General features: G+C 35.4%; 2 protein-coding genes across 3 annotated transcripts in view; both read left to right on the forward strand.

The window, feature by feature from the left end:
- The first annotated feature begins 2241 nt into the window (after positions 1-2241).
- Positions 2242-4853, forward strand: LOC135649207 (uncharacterized). The gene is made up of 4 exons (XM_065167388.1): positions 2242-2370; positions 2812-2888; positions 3089-3173; positions 3912-4853. Exons 1-4 carry the CDS (start codon positions 2311-2313, stop codon positions 4665-4667), a joined length of 978 nt encoding a protein of 325 aa, XP_065023460.1. The 5' UTR covers positions 2242-2310; the 3' UTR covers positions 4668-4853.
- A 1101-nt stretch (positions 4854-5954) lies between these two features.
- The window catches only part of LOC135649025 (protein SABRE-like), a 35823-nt gene continuing 26457 nt past the window's right edge, over positions 5955-15320 (forward strand). For both annotated transcript variants that reach the window (XR_010501162.1, XM_065167120.1), the window contains exons 1-4: positions 5955-6080; positions 7161-7272; positions 9533-9799; positions 13879-14120. Coding sequence is in view for 1 of the 2 variants with exons in the window: in XM_065167120.1 (XP_065023192.1) it covers positions 6010-6080; positions 7161-7272; positions 9533-9799; positions 13879-14120 (692 nt within the window). In the remaining variant the exon portion in view is untranslated. The remainder of the gene's footprint in view (positions 6081-7160; positions 7273-9532; positions 9800-13878; positions 14121-15320) is intronic.

Raw genomic sequence — 15320 nt, forward strand, 5'->3', positions numbered from 1 at the left:
AAATGAGGATAGGGAGGAGGAGGTGGTGGCGAAGATAGTGGAGATGGCGGGAGAGACTATTGAGACATCGAAGGAAAGAATAGCCATGAACAACACAGCTCAAGAACTACAAGAACAGGAGAGAGCAAAGGTGGACGGGGAAGTGGAGGGAGGAAAGATGGATGAGATGAATGGGTCGGGAAATGAGGATGCGGAGGAGGTGGAGAAGATAGGGGAATTGGTAGGAGAGGCTAGCGAGACGGGGAAGGAGATAATAGACTTGAACACCCACCCTCAAGTACGAGAACAAGAGATCATGGCAAAGGTGGAAGGTGAAGAGGAGGTAGGAAAGATGGATGAGAACACTGGGGAGTCAAGAAATGAGGAAGGGGAGGAGGCTAGTGAGACACCGAAGGAAGCAATGACCATGAACAACACCTCGCAAGATCAAGAACGAGAGAAAACATTGGGGGGAGACGTTAATGAGCGTTCCAGAAAGAGAAAAGTGATAAGGTTGTTTGGTGTCGACATTCTCGTAAATAAAGAGATAGGAGAAGAAGAAGAAGAAGAAGAAGAAGAAGAAGAAGAAGAAGAGGAGAAAGGAGACAAGAGACGTAAGCTATGATGTTTTAATTGAACATTTAGATCTTATGTTGTCATAAATCTAATATATATATATATATATATATATATCTTGATTAATAATATCTTGCTATGTATTTAAACATCTGATCACTCCTGTATCGAAAGAATTGCAGTAAACTTGCTATTAGAAATTGAACCTACCATGGTCAAAGAGAGTCATGTATATGGATCTTAAAATGATTTTTTGATGCTCAGCACTTTTCCTAGAGTAATTCAAAATTAGATTTCTCTAACGGTGTTCCTTATAAGAGAGAATGTTGGATTTGATTGCAGAGGGCTAATTACATATAATTTTTAATTTTACCTTCTTAATATTTTGGTCCTCAAATATAAAAAATTTATATTAGAATATTTATAATTATGAAAGTGAAACATATAGTTTTATTTGATGTTAGTTTTACTGACGAAAGCACGAAAACAATGGACAAAAAGATAATTTCAACATTCTAGTTAGTGATGACGGACGACATCGGTGTTGACGGATAATGACACTGTTGGAGGCAACAGGTGACTATTGTGGATGAGAAAAACGATAATAAAATGTGAGGGTCACTTTACATTTGTGTCGATGTCGATGTAGTTACCGAGCTATAAAAGGACTACTCGATATTTGCATCAGCACCAACATAGATATAGAGTGACGAAAAGATCACTCGGTAACTACATTGGCGTTAACGTAGATATAGAGCGGCTTTACTTTCCATCGTCGTTCTTTTCATTCACAACAATTACCTATGACCCATAGTGGCATTGTTGTCAGCCTCCACTAACGTTTTTCGTCCATCATTGTTAACGTCGTCCGTTATCATTAATTGAAATATTAAAATTATTTTTACTTATTATTTTTATATTTTTATTAGTAAAAATGATAACGTTATAGTATAAGTTAGATGTTTTACTTTTATGATTATAAGGATTCTAATATGAATGTTTTAAGTCTAAGAACCAAAATACTACCGAAATACTAATGAGATCTAGCTACATGGGCTATGAGATCTAGCTACGCGGGGTAATATGTAATTAGGATGCATAAGCAAATGACATGATACAATTAGTCGTAGAAAATACTATCTCATCAATATACGAGCGAATCAAATTTCATACTTCAATTTCCTAATGATATGCAAGACTAAAGGGTGCTCATCTCATCAGAATTTGTAATTCCATCTTTTGGGTCTTTCAAATAATTAAATCTACTATGTTCTTTTGGAAATAAATAGACCTCTTTTTGCAAAGTCAATTGGCATGAAAAATATCAATTTCTTCCCAAAATGCCAATGCCAACTTTCTTTTCTGAAATAAAAAAGTTAAAAAAATTATTAACAACCATTAATGACTTTTAGAAATTATTGGTTTCCAAATAATTAAAAAAACATTCATAATCATTTAAAATTCAATTATCATCATTGCACTGCCATGACCACATTGAATGTATTCTCTGATCATCATATCATCCATTTGTGATTGCACGAATCATAAAGTAAAATAATGACGTATCCAAGAAACGAGAAAATTTCCATTAATCATACATTAAATATCTTTTGTCGTCATAGATTTAAAGCATGTCATAACCCCTACGCTAACTACTAAGTTAATTCCCTCGTTTATGATGAATCAAATGCCATAAAAAGGAAGGAAGGAAGGAAGGAGAAGAATTCTGTGAAGGTCCCAAGAATTGGTGATACAATGCAACGCCAAACCCTTCTACGATATGCTTCATCGACCACCACCGATCTCATCCAACAGGTCCACCTTTCATGCATTCTTCTGTACTTTCTGTCGATCTACTCGACTAAAATTTGGCCAATCTGATTTCTCTTTTCTTGTTCTTTCTCGTCTCTCATCTTTGCTTCAAATTGCATATTTTCTTGCTTCATCTCGTGTAGTCATTTATAATTTGCTTTGTGGTTCTTACAAGAGACATGATCTGAATTGCCAGTGATGAGAACAAGTAATTCTGTTCGCTAAAAGTCCTCTGAGAGGGATGCCTCTTCGGCTGCCAGTATAAATCAACCTAGCATCCCTCTTCCTCTGTGCTAGTTCGTGTTTCTGCAAATATAAATCAACCTAGATCTTGTATCTGCTGCAGACCACATTCGTGTATCTGTCTGTCTTCTTTAGTTTCAGAGGCATGCTGCTTTCTTGATCTGTCTGTCGTGACTCCAACTTTGCCATCTTGTGCTGCAGTATCTGGATGAGAACAACCGCTTGATCATTGCGATAGTCGATGGCCAGAATCCGGGGAATCTGGAGGATTCTATTCGGTAAGTTTGGTCTTCCCATTGTTTGGTTCTGTTGGTATCTTTGCAAACCATTCCTCACATACGTTTACTAGAGGGTGCAGCATTTTGGAAGAACTTTAGTGCTCCTGCAGAAGACTTGTATGCTTCCGTATCAAATTTACTGGAACTGCACTCTCGATGTCGATATCTAAAATGTTCTCTGTTTTTATTCTCTGTTGCAGAAATATTAAAAAATTTCAAGAAAATCTCGCTTTCCTCATCGATCTTGCAGATAGTCAACCACTTCGATTGCCGATCACTGCTCAGGTATGAATTATGCAATGAACATCACTTTCTTTGTTTCACAAGTTCTCAGATTGTGTCCTAACCTAGCTCTTAATTTGTTGGTTTGATGAATGTATTGGTTCCTTGGCTTCACTGTAATTGATAGTCACAATTAATCTTGTACATAGATTGGATCAGATATTGGATACAAGAATATCAAATTGATACTATATCCTGTAACTTTATTTGTCTAACACATACGCAAACTGAAGCTAAATGTAGTATGGATATTGATTCAGAATAGATCTTAGGTGGTTAATATCATATGAATCTAGGATACTGTGAGAAAAAATTACTGATTAAGAAACTAATTCAAATATGTCAATCACATGTTTCAGGTTAGAAACATTCAAAACAAACGTTTGAAGCAAAAGAAGTAGAGCAAGATGACATTTTACGTAGAAAATTAATTCAAATGATACCTTTTCATGATTAATATAGGAAAATTCAATAAGATATTTGGATATTTGAATAAATGTTTGAACTCAATCTATATCCATACCTGTCTCTGAAAGATTTTGAATAGTTGTAGTCACATATGGATACAGATATGTGATAGATACACAATTATGCAGTCATATCTAGTTTCACTTAGAAAACAGATTTCTAAGTGACATCATAGTTGGATGGTAAATTTTCTTGTCATCAAATTGTTTCTATGCTATAGAAGACTAGAGAAGCTTTCTGACAGCATGTTTCTATATGGCTTTTCTCCAACAGTGTCCTATCAATAGATTTGTACGACCGGGCTCTGCATATGTGCAACCCCAGCAAGCTCAGCAGTATCCCATCAATGGCGTCTGGCAACCGATCTTTCAGTTAATCCAACCCCAGCAAGCTCCACAATATCCTCCCAGTACTACCATGCAACAAGATGCTCAGTTCATGCAGAGTGAGCAAGCTCAACAGATGAATTCTCAATTCTCGACAGTTTTCCAAGCCATAATGTTGCATGATCAGATATACAAATCTCAACTGGCACAACAGATAATGCTTCAAGATCAGATATCTCAACCCCATATGACCCAGACAACACTGCTACATGGCCATATATACCAATCCCAATTAGCTCAACCAATAATGCTACATGATCAAATATCACAACCCCGATTAGGTCAACCCATAATGCTGCATGATCAGATACCCCAACCCCAGTCAGCCCAACCAGAAATGCCACATGACCAGATTTCCGAAACCCAACATATGGAAGAAGCACCATTGCTCGGTCAGATGGAGAGTAGCTCAGGTGGAACTGATGGAAACATGCTGCAAGGTCAGACCGTGGCAGACCATGGGATGCTGACCGTAGGAGCCTTTCCCAGTGTTGTCAGCAGCAGTGGAAGAGGAAATATACTACCTGAAACTTTATTATCAGCTCATACACAAAGTGACAGATTTGTAGTTGATCCTGTAACCATGCCTCTCTACCTGTCAAACTCTGGACAAGAAGGGAATTGGGATGTCGGCAGTGGCTGAATGATGCTCTTACAAGCTTCTTGAGACAAATAATGATGCTACAAGCTAAACAAAAATATCATCTAGTTGATTGCTGCTTGGAAAATGGAAAATATTCTCCGGAACTCTTGTGAATTTTGCTTCAAACATGGTGATTATTTTGATCATCGTGATACATGTATTCATGTGGATTTGCAGATCATATGATGCGAGTGGTTGATCTTTCTGGATTATGTAAAAGAAAATATATTTTAATTGAATATGTGAACTTCACTGATTGATGAAGGGGAGATTGTGAGCAGGATATCAACATTGTGGATAAGAAACAATGAAATTGATGAAGAGACTGATTAGAGACATATATGATGATTTTGGCACAACTAAATAGTTATATTATTACATAAGAACACTAGAATGGCATGATCATTTATTATCACACAGTTTTTGCCACAACAATCATCAAACACGAAATTGGATGTGTTGAGGATTCGGGAGGCGGAGCGGTCGGAGAGGGATGGCAAGCAGGTGATGTTGACGAGACAACAAAGGTTAATATGGTAAAAAAATCTTCTTCATTGGAGGTGGCATGGAAGCCCGATTCGGACGGAGATCATTGACGGGGCGTGGGAGGAGCGCAGAGAAAGAAATGAGGAAATGGTGCGGTCGACGTCATGAGCCCTCGACAGACGCGGAGAGCAACGAGTGCCGTTTTTGGTATGTACTTGGAGGTCTCCTCAACTTGGCACGTCCAAACGCAACGGCGGTTTGGCCCACAGGCCCTATTCGTTTATTCGTGTAGATTGGCCGAACCACCCCAGAAATTGTTCACGAGTGACGTGGTTTCAAACTGCAATGGCAATAATGCTGAATTTTATTGTTTTTTTAAATGATAGATAATGATAAATGTTGGTAATAATGTCAAAACAATATAAAATCAAGATTTAGATTTTTGATTGATAGTATTATTTAATTATTATGGATGCATATAAATAAAAAGAATATATGCAAAAGATATTAAGATTTGGATTTATATTAAATTTATTGGAACAAATATTTTCCTATATTAAATTTATAGGTACCACTTCCTCGTTTCTTTCTCTGCGCTCCTCGCGCACGTCTCGGCAACATCACCTGCTAGCCATCCCTCTCCGACCGCTCCGCCTCCCGAATCGGATCGCGGACCCTTCTCCGGGACAGGAACGCTACCCTTCGTCTTTAAAATGAGAAAGACGGATTCTTGCGCCCGTTTGATGTGCATTTGGGGTTCACGAAGCGCCACCTAAGGGAGGGAGGGAGGGAGGGAGGGAGGGAGGTCGGTGACGTTCTCGGCAAGATAGTGGTAGAGGGCACAGCTGGAAGAACGATGGTGTTATTCCTGATCAAGTTCTTGATCGGTCTCTTGATTTGTTGCGCCGTCGGATGGGTCGTGTTCGTGTAAGTGCCACGGATCTACTAGTTCCGCTTTTGTTGCACTTACATACTTGGTGGGCGAAAATTTTGTGTCTGATGTTCTTGTTCTTCAGTTCTCAACCTCCTTTTTTATACTTGATGATTGTCACAAAAAAAAAAAAAAAAAAAAAACTCAAGAAGCCTGTCTTTGATATGGACTAAGAATTTGCAAACTTGTAATGGTGTTTAATTCTAGTTTGCCTTAAACAATCTCTTGCTCTAACCTATTTACTTTCCTTGAATGCTACCTTATGTGAGTCAAACTGGGTAACTGAACAGTCATTCTGAGATATGGATTTATAGCAGAAAGGTCTAACAGATGATAAACCTTTAGAACCACGTATATGGAATTTTAGAAAATTATTAGTGATGCTAGATAAATGGTTTGAACACTTGTTTTAATGTGGCAAGTTTGGATTCCATATCCGACCATAACACGGTCTTGCCATTGCTAAACTAGAACTGTGGCAAATTTTGCCAGTGCTAGATAATTAAGAACTGCCTTTAGAAGCTTCACTGATTACATCAGCTCCTCAATTGAAAGTTCTATGACCTTCCAGACGATGTGCATCTGCCTATTTCTGATTGTAGCATTTTTGTTAGAGAAAATCTGAATGAATGACTCACCTAGATTAAATTATCCATACCGCATGCATGTGAAGAGACCTCATAAGGATTCTCTTTTGGAGGAGAGGCTTACTTCTTGTATAAAGCTTGCTTGGTGATATATTGCAATTTTTAGTATCTAAGCAGCAAGCACCATCTACTAAAATGAGAGGATCTTTCCTCTTACATGCGATTGACGACATGGTAGTATCGCTTTGATTATCAGTGGGGGCCAATCCTATGTATTCATGGGTAAAATGAGAAGAATGTATTATAGGTTTATAACATACAATTAGAAATGTGTACATCTATGACTTATTATTATGAGGGCTAAACCTAGATCGCGTCTTGATTTCTAGGCTTAGTTAATTTGCTATTGTCAGCGTTGTTCTTTCTATAAATTTGCCTGAAGTAGTGCTCTTATTATTGTAACATCTTCTTCTGTGTTTATTATTGCAGATTTGCTGCCAGGTTGTTGGGATGGATTTTGAACCGGATGGTTGGTATTTCCATTGGTTTCCAAGTCACTGGATGCAATCGTATAAATGAAGTCTTTGTTACTTTCAAAAAGGTCACTTTTTTTATTTAAAAAAGGAATTTTAGTATGTAACAGTTATTAGCCTATGTCAAATACAAACACATATAAATTTCATTTCTGAGAGAAATATTATTTTAATTTTTGATGAAACATGGCCAAGATGTCGAAAAGTAACTACAAGATTATTTTTCTTGTTTTTCATATTTGTTGATTTTTGGGCAAATCTTTAGATTTTGAGTCTTGACATATTGGTAGGTTTTGTTCTAGCCTAGCAGCAGGACTGGTAGCATGGCTAGAATGAGACATTGGCTTTTTCTTCCTAGGAATATAACATTTTGATGGCAATTAAATCAGATAGACTTCTTTATGAGTACTATTAAATTGAGAATAGAAGAAATGTTAGTAAAAAGGAACTAAAGCAAATAAGGCCTTATTTGAAATTTAATGATCACCATTTTGTATGTTGTTATTGTACTAGTTAGCACAGTTTGGCTTGGGCCACTGCACAATGGTGTATTGGCATGTGTTCAGCATGGTAACTGAACCTATCATGACAAACTATCCCATGCTGATATCAGGGCAGATAGGTATAGGACACTTTGTTTTGTTGATATGGTTGTACCATGGATTCAAGGAATGAAGAATGTGACTGTGCTAAATTGGTTTGACTGCTTGTGACATACTGCATCGTATCGAAATATACTGAGTTGAGCTATTTTTTATATTTTCTGTTGGTATATTGGTCCAAGTGGAGAATGATATGAGGTCAGAACTTAAGATTTAATTCCTAAATTGGTATGACAATCCAAATCAAGTAATCTAAAAGGCTGAAATTATGGAAATTGTTTTGTTCCCAGAATTTATTTTATAAAACCAAAGAAACTACTCATGCATAAACCAAACTAGATTAACATAACTACAAACAAACTGAGTTAAGATGCATATGGAGATCCTAAGTGCTAGTCAGTTATTTCATAAGTTTTGTTAAAGATCTTAGAATTCTCATGATCCTAGATTTCTTTTGAATTATGCATTTTATCTTTTCATCCATTTGGGTTAAAGCTTTATTTTCTTCTTTGGATCATTAAATTTACTGTTAGTAAGGTTTACATCCATCTTGGGTTTTTGTTTGTAGTACATATGAATACAAAAAAGTGTCTCTATGAGTGATGCTTCCACTGCTTCGGACTTATCTTATTTAAGATTGATATACTTGTTTTTTAATTTTACTTTATGTGAATTTCTTTTTTGCTTGGTTGTTCAATTTAGAATTTGTACTATGCCGTTTGATTTTGTAAGCTCATTTCCTTACCAAAGATATGATTTTGAATAAGTACTTAGGAATTTGAGAATTTTCATTCTCAACATTGGATATGTCAGTTTATGGTAAAGTACCAAGTTTCTTCCAAAAAACATGCACGTACATAAAAAGTTCAGAGAGGAGAGAGAGAAAGTCACAACCTTGCCTGCTAGGATAAATGACCCATTAACATATTTTGCCTAAATCACTAATCCAAAATGCTTAAGGCCAAATTACTGGAACTCTGGTAGTACATCCATCTAACTCTTAGGAATTTAAGAATTTTGATTCTCAACTTTGCATATGTTAGTTTATACTTTATAGTAAAGAATGAAGTTTCATCCATACACATATCAACTGTATCATTAACACAATGCTTGGGGTCAAATCTTTTTTCTTGTATAATTTCTACTGGCTTCTGTCACAGAAATGTTTTGTTTGGACTCTTTACACAAGTATTTTGTATGGTATCAGAGATTTACTGGTCAACTAGTCACTTGCAATTGCCGTAGAAGTACATATTTCGTTGTTTAGCTATATTGTGCCAGATTATCAACTTCTCGACCTTTCTCTTTAAATGCCGAAACGTGGGACAGTAAACACTGTTGAAATAATTATAAAATCCAGTGAAGTAGTTTATGTAGATTAAGCTTTAGGTTCTTTCGTTTTGAGTAGATTAAGCTTTATTTTCTTTTGATTCAAGGAGACTAAGCTTTTTTTATATTCACATGCTCTAAGACCAATATACAGAATCCTAACTACTTTTGTTCAAGGTTAACTTTTTGAATCATATTTCCATTAACACAATTGTTCTTTGCTCAGTTAATTTAGCCAAAATTTTATAAAAGAACATCAATATCTTGTTGACTTACTACAATGCAGTTGCGCCTTTGTGATCAGCATTGCCAGCTATGTTTTTTTCGTTGTGGTTTAATACCTTTTGCTCATCTTGTGCACATTAGAATGCTGAAGATGATCTTCAATAATTTTCAGGGTGCCATTGAATCCATATTGATTGGTGAGATCAAACTTAGTCTACGTGAATCACTTGACAAGGGATTCAACATTTTCTCAGGGGACCAGAAAGTGCAACTATTTATATCTGATCTGGAAGTTTATTTAAGGACTTCTTCACAAAGCATTAAGAAGAATAAAGTCAATAAACCTCGAAGTTCACGAAAACTAGGAAGAGGAACATGGGTATTATTATCTCACATTGCAAGACTTCTGTCACTGTCTGTAACTGAAGTAAATGTCAAGGTATGTGTTTATAATAGTGTCACATTTTGTTCCTATAGTCATCATACTGCTAGTATATTTTTCAATGAATAGATTTACCCTTTGAGCTGCCATATTTCACAATTTATTAAGCTAGCATTAACAATAGAATTTACTCATTAAAGTTACTTTCAGTCTATATTTTTTTGCAAATGTAGAATCAAGGTTTTAACACTAGTCCTATACTAGTTTCAACTTCTCTGATTGGTAATGATACTGATATATGGAATGGTATACTGACTATATTTTCTGGTATGATTGAAAAAAATAATAATAAAATAAAGCCAAGTGGTACTGAACTGTATGTATCATTACTGGTTCCTAGTTGGACTGGTAAATACTAGGCAGTGCATAACAGTCTGTCTGGTACTTAGAAGTTAGAACAAAGCATAAAGGGATTCTATAAAGTGTCAATTGACTTCAGAATTCTTACCTTGGTGTGGCTTGTAAATGGTTTTCTTGGTAAATTTCTATGTATTTACCTTTCTGTTATAAAAATAGAAAACCTTTTTTTGTAACTTCAGCTTGGTAAAAATGGTCTGTCCAGCTTTTTTATAACTTCAGTTCCTGAGAGGCTGATACTTATTAAAAAATTGTATAAAGTAAGATGCTTACACAGAAGAATATTCATTATCATTATTCCTTCTGTAAGCAGTGTATGCTTCTCAATTCTCAAATACACTTAAGAACTTTTGCCAGGAGCCAAAGTTGCACCCCATTTTAAGCAAGGAGCAAAACAAAGCCAAACTTCTAGTGGTTACCAGAAGTCAAAGTTTCTGCTATTAGGTGTTCTTTAAAAGCAGTCTGCCTAGGACCTTGACAAAATTTCCTCTTTCATCTTCTTGGATATTTGTTGCTCCAAAATTTCTAATTATCTCTTATGCTTATTTCAACTTTTTGCAGTCTTTAGAAAATGATTTTGAGATGAAAGGAAGGGCTTTTTCCAGAGTCTTATGTTCATTCTTTTACCCTCTGTGGACATTGCTCAAAAGAATCTTGTTAATACATGTCATTTGCACACCACAAACGAAGGTTTTTCAATATTAGTATTGTTCTGACATAAATTATCCAATTTGGTAAACTATTTAGTATCCAAGGATCAAAATAAATGTAGAGGAAGGATGTTTATCGTTCATTTCAACTCATGTTTCAAGTCATCAGCTTTAATTAAGTAAAAAATTGATATCTTCTTTATTATTAGGGAACTTTAAATCTTAATAATTTTCTTGTATCTGTATTAATTTTCTTGCACAAATGCAACTTACTCAATATGGTGGAATACTTTTTTTTTCCCCTCAAAAGCAATAATTATTGTTCAGTGCTTGAAATCCTTTATCACATAAGCATACATTTCCAATTAAGACTTCCAGTTGAAGACTAAATTCAATTTGTAACTTTAAGACTAGAAAATTTATGTGATTTGTAATGGATCCAATTAAGGTTCGTCATACCATAGCTTACTATTCAGTATGGGTGATATGTACCAATCCAATAAGGGACTGATACGAGTGGTACATATCGGTTTGTCTGTATATCTCATCGTACCGTGTGTTGGTATATTGGTATGGTTCGGTATGTACTATACTGATGACCAGTCGGTATGCCGGTATGGATTGGTAAGGCGAACTATGGATCTAATTTCAAGTTTCTAATTTTACCAAAAGATGGTAAAAAGACCCAAAACTAGGTACCTATAATGTACTCACAGATAATAAAATATTTAAAACTGTTTAATATGTAGACATTTGGGATGTTGTTAATAATAGTAATAGGTCAATTTTTGTTTTTTTGTAAATTTTTTCCTGCTGAATCAGAACTCTAATTCTTATGTCACTGCACAGGAGTGCACATATCCTCTATATATTGCATCCTTTGCTAATATGAGTATCCTCTTTAGCTTTTAGTTCCTAGGATGTTTGTGGATGCTTTAAGTAAGAACAGCTACTCATGCTTTGATCAACCACCCACATACATAACAATTGCAAATTATAAGAAACTAATAATCTATTTAATATTCCATGGTGGATATTTTTTGTTGCATCTACAGTCCCAGCTGGAAACAAGGTCTTAAACATTGATTGTCATTTGTGGTATGAGGTGTGTGTTAATACCTTACTGATTCAATTTCATATTATGTCAGCGTTCTCTCAGATAAAAATTGGCCTTTTGATATGTTGGCACCTTGACACAGGTTGGCATGGCATGTGCCAACACTCTTTTGGCACAATATATTTTGATTCATGTTAGCACATGCTGATTTCCATGAATTTATGACACTGGTTTTGAATTGCATTGGCACCTTGTCTGTGTTGACTGATGGAGTGGCACATCCTGAGTTGTGCTAACACTTTGCATGTTGCGGTGTGCTAACAGCAGTGAGAAAACAAAAGGAAAAGAAAATTCCTCTATCTTGAAGTGTTCCACGGGAAGGAAAAAGCCGTAGACCTGTTTTCTTCCCTTCTAACTTCCCCCGCATGAGAATCTGGCTTTCTAGGTGTCGCATAGCAAGATGGTTAAAGGGCTGGTATCTAGTTTAGAATAATTGACAGTACTTTGAAATCCTTACCCTAATGCTCTCGGATCGTTCAATCCAAAATCAAGCATAGAAACCCAATTCACTAGAAACCTAAAGTTAATATATGTACCCTAAAGTGTGGTTCCTAAAGGTCTACATAACTTGATATATGTACCCTGGATTTCATATATAGCTGCCAAACGACAAAAACAAACCGTATTGTTCCAACTATATGGATTTATCTATATATAATTTTTCCGCCATTTAGCATTGTAGAAACCAATATATAACAATACAACAACAATAACAAGACCGTAAGTCCCAACTCTGTAGAAACCAATATCCTTAGTTAAATCATGAGTTCTTGAATCTATATTTAAGGTTTCTAGCATATTGTTATACCTCTCCTTGCACCACTGATACTCGACGCCTTCCTATTGGAATTTTTAAATTTTAGCTAAAATCACATCCACAATTCTAGATTTTGTCTCCTTTGTAACAAAAGGGTAAGAAAATGCTATTCTTCTGATTTGATGAAGTATTGAAATTTGAAATGACAAATATACATAATCATACACACTTAGCTAGAAAAATCTGTATTAAAGGACTCAGAATAGTACACCGTTACATACCAAAGAAACATATGACAGTGGAGGAAGAGGAGGAAGGAGGAGATACAAAGAGGAAGAGGAAGGAAGAGGAGGCAGTAGAGAAAGAGGATGAAGGAGAAAGAAGAATGAGGAAGGAAGAGAAAGGAAGAAGAGGATGCAGTGGAGGAAAAGGAAGAGGAGGAAAGGAGGAAGGAGGAAGAGTAAGAATGAGGAGGAAGGAGGAGGATAAGGAAGGAAGAAAAGGAGGCAATGGAGGAAGAGGAGGAGGAAGAAGGAGCAAGAGGAAGGACGAACACGAAGCAATGGAGGATGAGGAGGTGGTGGAGGAAGAGGAGGAAGAAAGAGGAAGAGGAATGAAGAAGAGGAAGAAGAGGGCGAGGAGGTGGAGGAGGAAGATAAGGAGGAAGAAGAGGAGGGGAAAAGGAGGAAACGTACCCAAAATCGATGGTGGGTGATGGGCAGCACCAATCGCTTAAACCTGTTAAATCATTTTTTTACTGTTTTTTATTGGCCCAATGGAACTGCTCAAAACGGGGGTGGTCCATGTACCAGTTTATGCTGGGATCGGTAATGCTCGTTTCGTATCGGTTCAGGCGAGATGGCATTCCATGCTGTGGCCATAGATTATACTTTTAGAGTATACTAGTATTCTAACAGATGGCTACATAAGTACTAATTAAGTTTAAACTTCTGGACTGCAAGGACAAGTTGTATTTCTTTGAACATGTATTAACATAATAGTGCTTCTGAAACTTCTCGATTCCAGAATATTTAAGTTCAAGATACAAATTTAATCTTCAAAAGCATCAATTTTTCTGCAGAATTCTGGATTACTGGATTAGTGCCTTTGCTATTATGCTTACCTGCATTCAAACTGTCGTATTTGGATGGAAGGTTCTAATTATTTTAAATTACTTGTCCTATGAACATTTTAGGGGCCGAAATTTACAGCTCAAGTCAAGGGACTGCGAGTGGATGCATCAGTTCATGGAAATTCTAATCCTACTTTTATTCTTAATCTGCAACTTGCAAATTTTCTTTTTGATATGTTCCATTCAGAGCATAATTTTGACCAGTCATCCAGTTTCACGGTAGAAAGGCCAGCATATTCAGCTTCAGTGGAAAAAAAAATTCCTTTGCTGTGTGAGGATATATCAGTAATCTGTGAGCTTGAAAGGTTAGTCACTGATAGAAAGATGGGCTCAATGTCTTACAGCTTTTATGCATATTTACTGATTAGCTACTTAAGTCAAGTTGGCTTATACTTTACAGCTCATGTTGACTTCATTTCCTGTAGCATGCTTAAGCTTTTAAAATGAAATGTATAGACTTCGAGCAATTTTCCTGTCCATTTAATTGCCTAGAGTATATTTAGCAATTAAGAAGTTGTATATCTGCTAAACTCGTAAAAACAGAGATATGCACTATACTTCTAACTTCTAAGTACGGATTGAAATATCGTATCATACCGAAGTTTCGATATTCTCTCGGTATGGTACAGTACTGTATACCGAGCAGTATACCGTTTGGTATACCATTCGGTATATATATATATATATATATATATATATATATATATATATATATATAAGTAAAAAAAAAATTCGACAATGTCGCCTCTCTTCTCCCCAGTCGGGGCAATGTCGTAGAAAAATACGGCGATGTCGCCTCTATATATATATATATATATATATATATATATATATATATATATATATATATATATATATATATATATATATATATATATATATATATATAATCTTTTATTTATATATCTATTTATTTATATATTTATATATAAAAGTTAAAAAAAAAAAGTGCGACGTCGCCTCTCTTTTCCCCAAGCAGGCCGACATCGTAGAAAAACGAGGCGATGTCGCCTTTATATATATATATATATATATATATATATATATATATATATATATATATATATATATATATATATATATATATATATATATATATATATATATATATATATATATATAAAATTTATAAATAAAAAATATCGTCCGATAGCGAACGGTTTGCGTATCGGTTTACTGTCGGACCGGTATGTACCGTCTTGTATCATTCGAAACTGTATACCTTGCTTCTAAGTTCTAACTTAGATGAAGGTTAGTATATTTTGATAAACCATGGCAATAAGTTAGCACTTGAAAATATTTTCTTGGTTTTTGATGTAATTTATAATTGATGTAGACTATCTTTTCATCTGTATTGATATTTCATAAACTTTTACAACAATATCTATCCCTTGTCTATGTTCCACACTGAAATCCATTCAAGTATCTAAGTTAGCTGCTTTCGTTTCTTTGCAGTTTGAACACAACTGAAACATCATCATGTAAGAAGAATATTTCTCTTGTAT

The sequence above is a fragment of the Musa acuminata genome, chromosome BXJ3-9 (genome assembly GCF_036884655.1).
Source record: "Musa acuminata AAA Group cultivar baxijiao chromosome BXJ3-9, Cavendish_Baxijiao_AAA, whole genome shotgun sequence".
Classification (NCBI taxonomy): domain Eukaryota; kingdom Viridiplantae; phylum Streptophyta; class Magnoliopsida; order Zingiberales; family Musaceae; genus Musa; species Musa acuminata.

Coding starts and splice junctions, on each gene's coding strand:
- LOC135649207 (XM_065167388.1), top strand. CDS start 2,311: ATGCAACGCCAAACCCTTCTACGATATGCTTCATCGACCACCACCGAT. Junction 2,889..3,088: donor AATCTGGAGGATTCTATTCG/GTAAGTTTGGTC, acceptor TCTCTGTTGCAG/AAATATTAAAAAATTTCAAG. Junction 3,174..3,911: donor GATTGCCGATCACTGCTCAG/GTATGAATTATG, acceptor TTTCTCCAACAG/TGTCCTATCAATAGATTTGT.